This window comes from Rhinichthys klamathensis, unplaced genomic scaffold (genome assembly GCF_029890125.1).
Source record: "Rhinichthys klamathensis goyatoka isolate OS25496 unplaced genomic scaffold, OSU_Roscu_1.1 h1tg000579l_1, whole genome shotgun sequence".
Lineage (NCBI taxonomy): Eukaryota > Metazoa > Chordata > Actinopteri > Cypriniformes > Leuciscidae > Rhinichthys > Rhinichthys klamathensis.
The window spans coordinates 1,523,395-1,537,848 of NW_026607043.1; the positions used below are offsets into that span (position 1 = coordinate 1,523,395).

At 36.4% G+C, this 14,454-nt stretch overlaps 2 protein-coding genes across 6 annotated transcripts; both read right to left on the reverse strand.

Annotated features, from left to right (window-relative positions):
- Positions 1–947: 947 nt before the first annotated feature.
- emc7b (ER membrane protein complex subunit 7b) lies at positions 948–3,811 on the reverse strand. The gene is made up of 5 exons (XM_056240104.1): positions 3,456–3,811; positions 3,024–3,143; positions 2,791–2,929; positions 2,189–2,269; positions 948–2,101 (listed from the first exon to the last, which is right to left on the reverse strand). The coding sequence occupies exons 1-5, from the start codon at positions 3,680–3,682 to the stop codon at positions 1,955–1,957; spliced, it is 714 nt and encodes a 237-aa protein (XP_056096079.1). The 5' UTR covers positions 3,683–3,811; the 3' UTR covers positions 948–1,954.
- A 508-nt stretch (positions 3,812–4,319) lies between these two features.
- Positions 4,320–10,770, reverse strand: katnbl1 (katanin p80 subunit B-like 1). 5 transcript variants are annotated; one of them, XM_056240114.1, is made up of 10 exons: positions 10,604–10,770; positions 9,438–9,565; positions 9,187–9,224; positions 8,796–9,072; positions 7,056–7,171; positions 5,596–5,646; positions 5,402–5,491; positions 5,160–5,255; positions 4,964–5,057; positions 4,320–4,861 (listed from the first exon to the last, which is right to left on the reverse strand). In XM_056240114.1, the coding sequence occupies exons 2-10, from the start codon at positions 9,552–9,554 to the stop codon at positions 4,829–4,831; spliced, it is 912 nt and encodes a 303-aa protein (XP_056096089.1). In that variant the 5' UTR covers positions 9,555–9,565; positions 10,604–10,770; the 3' UTR covers positions 4,320–4,828. The 5 variants fall into 5 exon arrangements, with proteins under 5 accessions (XP_056096089.1, XP_056096088.1, XP_056096087.1 ...); XM_056240113.1 differs by having other exon boundaries at positions 4,964–5,060; XM_056240112.1 differs by having other exon boundaries at positions 5,402–5,506.
- Positions 10,771–14,454: the final 3,684 nt, after the last annotated feature.

Here is a 14,454-nt window from a genome sequence, read left to right on the forward strand (position 1 = left end):
GAATGTAATATCCATGATATGGCAGAGATTCCAACATTACATCATGTGAAATGAAGCAACATTTAAACATCATCACCCATATAATCCCAATGTGCAGTGGTTCATATTAAATAGAAAACGAATCCATATTTGTGGTGCCATGAATTAGATCCCAACTCGCTTGAACATTAACATCCACCACAGAAGCACATTTATGGATGTTAACTGGCTGTTTTCCATTCATGTTGTTTAATAAGTCTCTACTCTTTGTGTTGTGATGACATGCCATTTAATTTGTGAAATAAATGTTTTAAGATGAAATTCACCCAATTAATTGAAACAAATTTAGATTTGCTCTGAAAGTTAGTCTGGCAAAGAGCTCATTCAAACTCATTTCCAATCCGCCGAAATCGAGGCACCACTCAGAAAAGTTGGGGCGGGCTTTACACGATGACGACAGCGCTGGGATTTTGAAGCAGATTTTGTAGCCTACATTACAAAGATGGATGTCACCGTCGAACATCACTCGTTCGAATCAGCTATCGCGTCTGTTTTAAGCGATTTGAATGTTTCCTTTTTGTTAAAAACCGAGCAAAGAACAACACTCGGGGATGTTTCTCCGCCGGTCTGCATACGTCATCTCCTTCATCGCTCTGATTGGTTTTAGGTCTATCCGCGACGTCCGTTGGTGACGCCCCTCTGGAAATGATTTGTCTATGACGCTTTGCCAGACCATAACTCAGTTACAACTGAGAATGGTCTGGTTTTAACCAGGCTAAGGGGTTCCGTCTTCCACTAATGTTTTTAGTCAAACTAAAGCTTTACAACTACCCACAGTCTGACATACTTGCAAAGTTTTATCAGTCACTTATTATCATGAACATGTTTAAATGTTGATCTCATTCTCCACACATCTTACCATGCAAGCAACATGCTGAGAAAAGTAGGCAAATAAGCAAGACGTTAAGGATATTTCCCACCAAAGTTTATTTCCATTCAGTTTAAATAAGTTTATACTTCATAGCTTAAATCGTACACATTTCTCATCTTCATTCACAGTCGTGCACAAACCAAACAAGATATAGTAAATATTATAACCTAGAAGCTTTATTTCAAGTAGTTATGAAACAGAATTGGGGTCAATGTCACCTCCTCAGGTTGGTCTGAAAACGCACAAGGCATCACTGCAAAGATGGAAAGATTTTTTCATCTATCTTGACCCTTCAGCTCAAATGTGCTTTTAAAATAGCCCAGAAGGCTTGTGACAAACTGAGCAAAACAACTACATACAGTGAGTACTAACTTCTGCATCTGACTTTATCAGTGCAACAAAACTGCAGCTATTGCATCAACCCAAAGCACTCAACCGCCAGACAGCCACAATATGTTAAATTTTACTTAAATCTTTCATTCTTGCTTTTATTCAAGTCGTAACGGAGGTGAAACTGCATTGCCCTCAATTCTGAGAAGGAATCATATCTGTGTGATGAATGGTATATGCAGCAGCAGTGAAAGCATAGACTATGTTAATTGCATGACAAGATATTGAAATGTTTCAGCAAAACTGAATATCTCAGTCTAACAATCCCCTCTAGGAATCTTGACCAATCTTTTACTTTCACACTCATTCTACTTTTCAAGTTAAAACATCCTATTTGAGCTCTATTTTTATATTAAAAAAGATTAATTCATGCCTTGCTCTATCTGTACTGGTCTTGTACACTTTTAAATGTTATGTATAGTTTTCAGTGTATCATACAATGATTAAAATAATCTGATTATTAACAATGCAGCTAAAGAAGACAATTGAGCGTGGAAAAGTAGCACAGTGCAAACACAGTCCTGTTTTGTCAAGCATTTCAGTCGAAAAAGAAACGGTTCATTTAATTTTAAAAAAAGAGAAGAAAAAAAGAGAGAAGAAAACCAGTAAAACAGTGTTAAAGAAAACCGACAAAATGATCCCAAACACACGGCACTACCTCCTCTTCAGAGCAACACTTCTGCTGCCTTTGTTCCCTCCGCCAGACTTACTGGAGCCCTTGGAGAACAATTTAGTCATCAATTCAGAAACATCTGGCAATTCTGGGTTAGGGTTCAACATATTCATAGATTGCTCCATTTCCTGCAGGAAAAAATAAATAAAAAAATTGGTTGAATAAAGAAATATACAGTAGATGAGGATGTCCATTTAGCGCATGTTTTGTATTACCTTTCTCATCTCAGGATCATTAGTATTTACCACCTTTGGGAGCAGGACAATGATTAATAAAGGAAGGACCATCATCATGACCTAAGGACAACAAAAACATTTTAAAAGTGAAGTCACAACAAGTATTAGAAACCATCAGCAACACATATGACGTCAAAGAGAATTCATACTATTATAAATGGCCCTGAAAATGTGCATTTGCAACACTGGTAACGCTTTACAATAAAGTTTCCTTATTTCCTTAGTTAAATGATACAAATAAACTAAGAATGAACAATACTTATATAGCATTTAATCTTAGTTCATGTTAATCTCACCATTTACAACTACATTTTTAAGATCAAACATTGTATGTGTTAAAATTAGTTAATGCACTGTGAAGTAACATTCAACGAATAAAAGGTTAATAAATGCTGTGAGAAATATTGCTAATTGTTAGTTCATGCATATAGAGATGACTTACATAGTTAAAGAATAAGTAAACAAAAGAAACCACGATTGATACATTTCCAGTCAAATCACCAAAAATTCAACCAAATGCAACTGATAAAAAAATAATAATAAATAAAAAAAACACACACAGAGAAATCATATGATCATACCATTGGGTTCATCAGAAAATCAGTCCACCCCCAGGTTTCCCGCTTCATGAAGTATGTATGTGGACCACCGGATCTGATCTGAAGAGGGTATGGCTGTCGAAGAACTTCAGAGGTTTTGATGTAATTCACCAAGCGTGCCCTGTGGTTCAGCAACATCTTGATATTAACTGAGGTGTTCGTGACGTGAATAGACAATCATGTTAGAAGGTAGAAGAATTCGAGATGTTAGCTACCTCATTTTCCCTTTGGAGGTAATGTCCACCCGAACAGGATCAAATCTGAAAGATGGTGATACAATTTCAACCACATATGAGCCAGAGGGCACATCGTTGACAGCAAAGCTCCCATCAGTCCTATAAGGCAAATTGATGTGGTTAATTGTGTCATCTTGGCAAAACCTTGTTTAATAAAGGCATGTTTTGAAACCCCTGCACATCCAATCTGAATTTATCATGCCCCGCAAAGACATTTACATATAACCTGCACATTATATTTCACAATAACAAATTAGCAAGACGGATTTATAAAACAGAATGCTTCCAGCAAGATCATTATAATTGAGATTATCATTGGCATTTTTGAGACACGCTGCTGTAAATCAAGCAACACACAATCATATTTACATCGTTCTTTTTGACGTTAGCATTGCTGGCGATATAACTCACTTGAGAAACCCAACATATTCCTCCCCCTCCACCAGGATTCGTGCTGTGGAGATCCAGTCTTGTGTTTTCACTCCAGGAACGACAGCTCTTCCTTCGATTTTGAAACGGTCTCCATTCGACTGAGAACCTGCTACGGGCCCCGGCTCTGTGTCAGAAAAACCCCATGACAACACAAACAGAGCCTGCAACGCTATATATAAATCTAATAGACGTTTAATGTATTGCATCGTGCTTTGTAACACGATATATACGACGTACAATACTGCACAATATTTCACAACGCGTCAATATGAACCACAGGAATAGGACTCAGCTGAAGGAAGTAAACGGTAAGCGGAAATCATAGAATGCAGAGACCGGAAGAACATGTTACACGTGATTATCGTTGAGGCGGGGCTTTTGATGGGAGTTCCGAGTCCGACTCGTTTTCATAAATCCGTTTTTTCCTTCAAACAGTTCATGTTATAAATGGTTTAAACGCCACTTCAGATTATTTACATCATGACATTGTGGTACATCATATTAAATACTCCTAATCGTTCCAGTAAATTCTTATGTAGGCACATATTGTCGTTTATTGCGTTTTATTTGTTCATTTTGTATTACATTGTCTCCCAGTTCAGCTTGTTGCACCCATGACATAATGTACGATTCATTTAAACCCAGTTTAGTGAGTACGTTGATAAATTATTTTAAACCCCATTGAATTCGAGACAAATATTTCCAGTATCGTACTTCTGCTGAGAAATTTAATATAGGGGTTGTGCCTGCACAGGATTTTTGGGAAATATTTCTTATCTTAGTTAAATAACATGTATGTCTATATAAATATTCATATAAACTTCAAGGTGAAAAAAAAAAACATTCAGATTAAGTAAATTTATTTGAAAGTTCATTAAAAGAAAATCACTATGTACACATTACACTCAAATATCCATTCATGATCGGGCAATGGACAACAAAACGCTAATAACTTAAAACTCCTGCAATTCAAGTGCATGACTGAAACAACGTCTAATAAAGGTACACTTACACAATCACATCCACTTAAGCAGATTCACACCATAGCACTACAAGTGCAACAGTTAAAACTTCTGCTTGGCACTTCAGTGAGTCGCCTGATTCCAGAGTCTCATGGAGTTGATTATGTGCCCCTAAGCAAGTCCACTTCAATGTGAAGCAGTCATTCAGTGCCTGCAGGAAGAGTTCCTCCTCCAGTGCTGAAATCGGAGTGTCTGAATTGTTCAGTTCATCTATCCCCAATTCACCACAGCCTACCGAGCTTCAGATTCACCAGCTCCAAGCCGATCAAAGAGCTTAAAATGCACCAAGAGTTTGTAGTGGTTTTCTCCTTAGTGTGCTACATTGATACATCAGCGCAGTTGTGACAAATATGATTCTATAACCTGCGAAAGAAAAGCAAAAGATGACCAGTAAGAGGAAAAAGGTTAAACTGATTTTTGTAAAGTTGCTTTTATTTATTTTTTACTTCATTAAGAACACTTCACCTTTGCCGTTTCACCTACAGTTCCTGGAACTGAACTTAAGTGACTCTTTCCCTCCCACAGTTCAAGCAGCATTGTCTTCATTGCCTGAACATTCCTGCTGGATGCAAACATGTTCGGTTACACCTCCCAGAAAACATTTATTAGATGTTCTGCCATTTTATTTCCGTATGTACATATAAATATAAAAATTAAGCACCTGTCATTTGAACAGCCATCACGCGTGTTTGTGGAGAGCTCAGACCACCAATTTTTTATGATAGATTGAACCCAGTGTAAAGCTACAATGAGGTGTCTGGAAAAGATTCAACAGTTGAAAAGATTAATTATTTTGTGCAGAAAGCAACAAATGTATATTACAATTATATCTATATATACTGTATGTGTGTGTGTGTTTGTGTAAAAAGGTCAACAATGTATAAAAAAGTTCAAAATACTTACTCTTCATATTTAGCGTTAAGAATCATATTTACTTGTGGTAAAAGGTCAACACAACAACCTATTGAAATGCATGGCTGTTCTTCCTGAAGACTATAGAGGGAGAAACTGGTATGAAACAACATGTCTGTCAAATCTATAAACATGTCTATCAAACTTTGAGTTTACATGTTGTGGAAAAGTTTTAAATACACTACCTTTTAGTAAGTACAGGCAAGCAGTCAACAAGCACCCCTGTGTCTTGTATTCTGGGGAAAAAGTGAAAATGAGTTACCAAATTACCATGGTATTCTATTGACGACACATAAAATGTAGAATTGCAAGCATCAATATGCCAAAGCAAAAAGCCAATTCGTCATACTGTAAAGACAAATCTATAGATATCAGCAATATTTCATTTACACTACTGTTTAAAGGTTTTTTGGAGTTGATTTTTCCCCCATATTTTCGAAAGAAGTCTCATGCTCACCAAGGCTTGATTTATTTGATAAAAAATACAGTAAAAACAGTAATAATGTAGAATGATTAATCTATTTTAATTAGGGCTTGTTGGAAACAAGCGCCCATTAACCATAAATTAATTCAAAATGGCGAACGTCACCAACAGACACCACACATCAGATGTGTGGAAGTATTTTATCAAGGATGACAAAAAAATCGTAATTTGCCAACTCTGTAAGAGGCCATTCACATATCGCGCCTAAAAACGCTCTCCTCCTTTCCACAAGCGATCGCGCTCCCATGGCGTTTGTCGTTGCTATGCAACCATGAACTGTGCTCTCTCCATGATGACGAGGAAGTATCAGAAAAGGATTAATGATTTCAAGCCCTTGCATTAGCTTTACTACTAGATATATTTATGGAGATGAAAAATAAAACCTGCACTGAACAGCTATGATCAGCTGTTCGGCCGAGCTGTCGATGTTGTTACGGAAATGCAAGCTTATCGGTTGGTTTTTGTCTCATGACCTGCGGTGCGCTTGCGGCATTCTGAAAAGTTTAGATGTTTTCATCTCGCCGAGGCATATGCGCGCCTGTAAAAACGAGCGCGCCGCACCACATGCGCGTCATTTGAAATAACAAACTTGAGCGATATGTGAACGGCCCCTAAAAGCGGACATTGTGTCTGTAATGTAAGGCAAGAACAGCTATTTATTTGGCTTTACTCCGTTACATGAAAATTAAAATATGTAATGTCATAATTAATGTTTTGAGAGTTTACTTATGTAATTGTTGCATTAGGCTATGAATTAATAAACATTTATTGTTAAGAACTATTTCATGTCTTTTCATTTACAGTAGCATGAACCAGAAGTAGTCGAGTAACTCGAGTATTGTTTTGATAAGAAATCGACAAGCAGAAATCAGTAACGTTAGTCGTGCAACACCTAATTTTAATACATATTAAAAAGCATTTTAAAACTCCAGTCTTTAGTATATGCTAATTTGTTGCTCAAGAAACTTTTCCTACCATTTTCAATGTTGAAAAAAAGTTGTGCTGCTTAATATTTTTACATTTAATAACCATGTAAAAGTCTGTTTACTGTCTCCTTTGCTGAATAAAAGGATTAATTTTTCAAAACAAAATTATGGTAGCGTATAGAAGTGTATATTTTGTGTCATTTTGAACAATTATGGTAAATGTCAAATTGCTAACCTGTTCAAATATGCCACTAATTCACTTGCGTTTTTCCGCCAAAGAGTCAAAGCAACATTCAGCCTGAGATTCCTTCCAAAGAGCACGTGAGTCATTGCTTCATGGTCCTTTGATAACTGAAATTCAACAAATGATTAAGTTAATACAAATAATACAGTTTTCTGATAGACCACACATAACAGATGCCCCCAAAATGAAGGGTGCACCAATTGATCAGTTGCCGATCGGAAGAACCAATTTTTCAATGGGCAGCTAAAATTACTTCACTATATTCACCGGTCTGGCAGTTCTACCAGGTGTCTGAAAAGGACAATACATTTGCAACATCATTGAGGAGAACGGAGACGTTGCAACACTACAGCAATGACAGCTAAGAAACTAAGGCTGAGTGATTTTAGGGCATTTCTTTCCTTCACAGCAGTGCGCTTTTTCATTCCTCCCTAAAAGCCCAAACTTAACATCCAAATCAGCGATTGTCATAAAATAAAGTCTACTGCTAAACTCCAGGACGTGCTAGATACAATTAGTTTTAAATTTGCATTAAGCCATGAAATTGATACTGTGTTTCCCAGACGGCTTTCCGTGCGCGTGCTCTGAGATGGAGCAACAAGGAACACGGATGAGCAAAGTGATCGCATTCATGCAGAAAACACACAGAAATATGTAAAAATGCCTGTCTTGGTGAGTATTTGCTAAAACACCGTCAGTTATGTCTTAAGTGAACATAAACAGTATGTGTAATGTCGCATGTGTAACAGTATATTGGATTCATGCAATCGGTCTTCAAGTGACAGCAGCCTAATATTCTTGTGCCTTCTGTGCAATTAATGTTAATCAAACCAGAAAAGACAGAGAAAATCACTCATTGCTCTTTAGTAGATTAATATACGTTCTGTTGACAAAGACTGTTCTGTTTTTTATAATTTTATCATTTATTTCTCCAAAATAGGAACTCCTGCACACTCTCAGTAACCTGACTCCGCCAGATGGATTTGCTCCGCATATCCATCTGGAAACCTTCCGTTGAAGTAGTTTTGGTAAGGGGCGAAAATACTGGTTAGCTGATTGGCCTATGTTGGTGATAGACGGGCCAAATCAACCAATCAGATCAACGAAGCATATGACGTACTAACACTATATTCATCAGTGAAGGTCGTAAGACGGAAATGTTGCCGCTAAATTAAAGTTTTATTTGAAAGTACTGATAGTGTGCGGGAGTTCCTATTTTGTAGATTGTCGACCAATCTTGGTCTTCCTTTCCTACGCACCTATCACCTACAGGTGTGCGATGGCGTTTGTTTATTGATCATTTATTTCTCAGGAATTGCTATATTTGTTCAGCTCTAAGCGATTCCTAATCACCTCTAGGAGAGGGAATGGAATATGTTGCACATGCTGCTTGCCAATAAATAAATAGTTGTCAATTCATGATACTTTCTCATCTCTTATTTTTTTATAGTTTCATTAGCATTATAAGCAACTCTTATAGTATTATTTATTTCAGTGATCGGTATCATTGATCGTATCGACCAATACTGCTTCTAGTGATCGGTAATCTGCCCCAAAAATACTGATCGGAGCAACCTTTCCAAAAGTAGAGGGGATAAAGATATCATTATAACAGGTGGACAATCATGAATAAGAATCAACACAGGAAATTTTACAGAACACTAGCTTAGAATGACACGAACAGTCAACACAACAGCACAAAAACTGGCATTAGCATTCAGCTTAACTCACCTCAGTGAAATAATCACTGTACTTGGAGCCAGCTCCTGTCATTTTTGAGGAGTCTGTTGAGTTCACAGGGAACCCACAGTTGTCACTGTAAAGAATAGCCTGCACGTCATCAGGGCAGGTCAGTTCATTTTCTTTGTTTGCCATGTCAGATGTCCTGCTTGCGGTGGGCAATCTCCGACATACTCTTGATCCCACTCCGGATTGGCGCGTTTTCTTCTTGCTAACCAACGCTCGCTTTGCTTTGCTGTATTTGTGCACACAACGGCCCACTGGAAATCTGTAGGATGGAGGATAAAACATGCTCATACCTACAAAATGTTACCATGTGAGCTTGTCAAACCAAGGAATAACACAAAAAGTTATTTAGTTTGCATTTGGCCCAAAAACATACCTCTCTTGATCGGTTTCGTCCTTAAGTGAATAATCCACCTGAAAAGAAATAACAGTTAAAGCTAGCGTTCCTAAAGGCTGGAATAAATTACACGACTCTTAACACCTGAAAGGTTTTAAATCATTCATACATTTTTGCATCATACACACTATACGACTGAGGACCACACAATGCCACCCTTTCAAGCCATTCCCGAAAACAAACATACATTACAAACAACTGTACATTTTTTTAACCGATTCCTCACTCACCTCCCTCATGTTCTTCTCATCTCCAGAACAAACCATACGTTTGAGAAGATCATGGGGCTGGGCCTGCTTAAGCCTGTGGACTTCTGCATGACTTCCAACATGACTTCCAGTGGCCATAATAAGGGACTCTAGAGTAAAATGCAAACAACACATTAGCTGGCACAGGATGCATGATGTTGTTAAAGCAAATAGCTGCAGTCTGTTTACTCAAAGCCTCGATTGTATTGCTTCCATTTAAGAGCTTATAGTCAAACTATAATCAAACCCTTATTAACACGAGTCAACTGATCTTAATGAAACTTTAAAATGTAAAGCTTTTCCCATTGTTAGACAGGTTGGCAAAGTAGTCAATGTAGCATATGGCGCCTTCATCATAAACAGCTAAACTGTTTGATTTCTACAACGTTCTGCGAACTTTTTTGGTTATAAAGCAAAACCTATAATAACCATTAGAAAAAGTGCTGTATGAGTTCTCTTTATGTAACGTTAGTCACACAAAAAAACTCGTTCTGTGAGGGTTCCTTCCTTTTGTTGTTGTTACAAAAACCTACAGAGAACGTTATTACATTGTATTTTCAAAAAGAGGTTTTGAGACGCATCAATCAAGACAATACTGCATACATGTTGTGCAGAAATTGTAACATTAATACCAACCTACTGTAAAGCATATTGCATATTTCCCACATAAAAAAAGATAAGCTTTGTCAGTTTTCAAACGGACGTCTTACCAGGTAACGTTAGCACGTTATGCTGAGTCAGAGGACAAATATATGAATCGTTTGAAACCCAACTAATACGTTTCAGAATAACAAGCTAATATTCCTGGTAAATGTCTGAACGTCTGTCAGACGAAGCTTTAGGCCTCCGATGATATGACGTCGCTGTTTAGGTCTAAGGTCTGTTAGCACTAGCGCGCTAATTAAGTCAACAACTACGCTTTGACAAACAGTCAATAATTTGTGACTAAATTGCAAAAGACAAGTCTTGAGATTAGTCTACACTCACACTGGCTGTGCATATCAAATCAGTTGATAAAAACACACCAGATAGCTAGTTGCTAAACAAACAAGTCAGGCTAATCACCTGCTAGCAAACAAGGACTTGGCACGTACAAAACATTTAACTTGTACAACGTTGGCAGCCAATCGTATTTCGTAAGCACCCACCATAACAATGTGTAAAGTTGTCTATGCATCCTAGAGCACGTTATATATCCGAGAGCATGTCCATGCACAACCAGAAGGAAACGGGAATTTGAGTGGATTTCAGAGGGAAGGAAGAACCATTCAAATAAATACAAACTTGAAATGCTGGGATGGGTGAAGCACCAGAGGATTGAGGGTTTAGCGACATCAGGTGGGGCATAATGGAACTGCGCGGCTTAGTAACAAGTCAACAGAAACTATGAAACAATACAATTAAAAGTATTAGATTTATAACGTTACCAAAACGTTTTTAAAAAGTAAAAACTATTTGCACATACACCTTCACGAGGTGCATCTGGATTTCAACAGTCCTGAAGGAATTTCCATACATGCCCTTTACAATCTAGTCCAACACACCCATTTTGAATCAATGTCCAACATAAAATTCGAAGGCCCCCCTTTAGGCAGAAGATAAGATATTTCCTGTATTGGCTGTTTTAATTATGACAAAGCTGCTTGTTTCAGACTTTTTTTATTCATAGAAACTGGAAGCACTGATATATTACATTAACCATGATTCATTTTGTGATTCTAGAAATTTCAAGAACTGTAGTCTGTTGATAAGAACAGTAGGCTTTTATACAAGTGAAAGAAACTTGAGTTGCCGTTTACATCTTAATTTTATGTTTTAATTTAAATTAAAGTTTGATTATGTTAACAGATTAGCCTAATCAATTCTAGATGTAAATACTTTGAAGTCATCCTGCAGCCCCCTTGGAAATTTGCCTCCTGGTTGAGATCCACTGTTTAATATTCTAATAAATAAAAAGAAGCATATGCCTTTAGATACAAAGGTCTTTAAGATCATCAAAAATAATATTAAATGGGTTTCACTGTAGTTTTTCAAAGTGATGCTGAACAGAAATGTTTTCAGAAATGATAAAAACTTCAAAAAATAAAGGTCCTTAATAAATATCAATGCCACTTTAATCTTCAGTAAGAATCTCGTTAGGATTGATGTTTTTAAAGGTATAATCACATTTTGCTTCTCATGATGACTTTAAGTTCAAATGTGTCAACAAAGGTACTGATCATGGCAAACAGTGCTGATGTGATCATTAGTTCATTAAAACCACAAACTGGAATAAAGGGACACACAGTTACTGGTAAATTTCACTCATGAATCACATTTCACCAAAGGTTATTCTCTTACTGTAACGGTCATAATAAATAATATATAGTTAAGATAGAAGTTCAGCCAACTTACAATGGATGGAATACTGTGCATATTGCCATTAAACTACATCTCTGAAGGACTGGTGTAGACTCATAATATGAATGCAGGAAGATTTATGAGCTGAACTGAAATGTATTTGAATGTACAGAAGCAGCATGCCGCCAAAAGACAGCCATCATTTTTTATCAATCTGCTTTCATTTATTTTCTAAAATAATATCTGAAGTTAAGCACAAGAAATCAATGCCATTTCTTGAGAATGTGAAGACAAATCTTCCCACATGGAAATGTGGCAACAAACAAATCATGGAAGACAAATCTTACCACAGTTCAAATAAAAAAGCTGCTGAACTGATGCGGGAAACTGAATAAAATAGCCGACATAGGACTCATATTCAGACAGCCACAAAAATTCACTAACATCTCCACCATTATTTGGGTTGTGCCTTTCAATAAAAATAATTATAATAGTTACTCTTTCAAGAGTCAATATTAGACTGCAATAGCTTCTTCAATATGTGTAAAAATAGTCTAACAGTTTTTAAAAAAAACTAAAGATAAACAGACATGACTTCCTTAGTTTTCATTGGAATGAAAATGGCAGACACTGGGGAACATTCTTCACAGCACTTGTTTTAAACAAAATATTGGAAAAATTACATTTAATTGACTTGAAATTACAATCAAATGTACGCTTCCGTTCAATGAATTGGGGCAGTGAGATTGAAAAAAAAAAAGGTTTTAAAAGAAGTCTCTTATGCTCACCAAGGCTGCATTTATTTGACCAAAAATACAGTACAAACAGAAATATTGTGAAATTTTATTACAATTTAAAATATCAATTTAATATATTTTAAAGTGTAATTTATTACTGTGATGGCAAAGCTGAATTTTCAGCATCATTGCTCCAGTCTTCAGTGTCACATGATCTTTCAGAAATCATTCTAATAATCTTATTTGAAGCACATGGAAACATTTATTTTTTATTATCAGTGTTGAAAACAGTCGTGCTGCATACTATTTTTTGTAGTAACCATGGTTCATTTTTTCTGAATTATTTGATCAATAGCAAATTTAAAAAGCGCATTGTTGACGCATTTGGCAGAAGCTTTTATTTTAAGCAATCTACATTTTTTTTCTGTACATGCATTCCCTGGGAATTGAACACATGACCTTGGTGTTTGTAGCGCTAATGCTGTCTATTAGCTTTAATAATGTTATAAAATTTAAATCAGCAATCAAGGTTGAGTTCTGAAATCTGGGTCCTCAAGTCTGTCTAAGCAAGCATGAATACAGATAGTTGGATCCACTTGTTTTTCTATTTCACAGATGTTAAAGCCACATATTATATTTGCAAGTGATGATATAATGATGATATTATCTATAATGGAGGTGACATTTGATATATAAACTATTCAGGCTTGTAACATTTTGCTCCATAAATGGACATCTAATCTCTGATCTTTTGCATTAGCATGCTTAGGCAGACCTCCACCTGTGATGTAACATCTTAAGTCAATAGTAAAGAGGGGAATGTGTTTGACATAGTTAACATCTGTTCTCCTCTTCATCCGATTGTTGAGATCACTGAGGTTTTGAGACGATGGCTCTCATTTCACCTCTAATGACAAAACCTGGGATCAGGCTGATGCTGGCTCCTGCTAACGCTGTGAGATATATCAAAAATATAATAGATTAGCTGCATTATAACTTTTTAGCATGAATTTACAGACAAAACCATAAAAAGCCAAGAAAAGCAAGTATAAAGTTAACTGAACACTTTGTATACATCAGAGAGAATAGCCTAATATATGATTGATTAGTCTGTTAAAAAAAAAAAAGAAAAGAAAAGAAAAAAGAAATTCACTTTTCACTCATTATACAGTTTGGTTCCTTGTCCTGATTGGCAAGATTGACATTCACAACAGAAATATTAGTCAATCTTTTGAGATCATTTTTCATCTGGCTTTTTTTCTTGTTGCCAAAGGTAAGATATTTGCTGGACGGTATACAATATGTCTAAAACTAATACAAACTGATCTAGGATAGTTAATTTTGAATATCTTCTGCTCGGCTACCAAAACACTACATTTCATGCAACCACCAGATGGCGATACGAAGCTGTGAAAACTGAAAAGTGTGTGTGGGTGAGCTGTTATTTATGAACTCTCACAACTCAATCTCAAACGTTCTTCTGTGGCGTAACCATCATTCTTGTACATATTGAAATTAGTTTGAACAAGGGAATTCAAACCTCAAATTAGCATTAGTGATAGTTTAACCAGCCATCTTGTGTGTCTTCAGATACTCTCTGACCTTACTAACCCTAATATAAACTTTGACCTCTGAACTCATTTTGCTTGGTTAACCTGACATTACACCTGACCTAGCTTAGAATAAATACACTTTATGTTCAATTCAATTCTCTAGTTGTTCACTTCAATGTTCACCTAGTGACATCTCAAAGTTCAAACTTATCTCACTGGTGTGCTACAAAAGCAACCAATACAAAAAAAAAAAAAAAGCAAAAAAAAAAGCCACATTTCTCTGCCAGTGCATCACATTACTGACACTGTTGTGCTCATTTTTCAATCATGCATGTCATTGGAAAGCAATAAGTGCAGTTTTTACTTCAA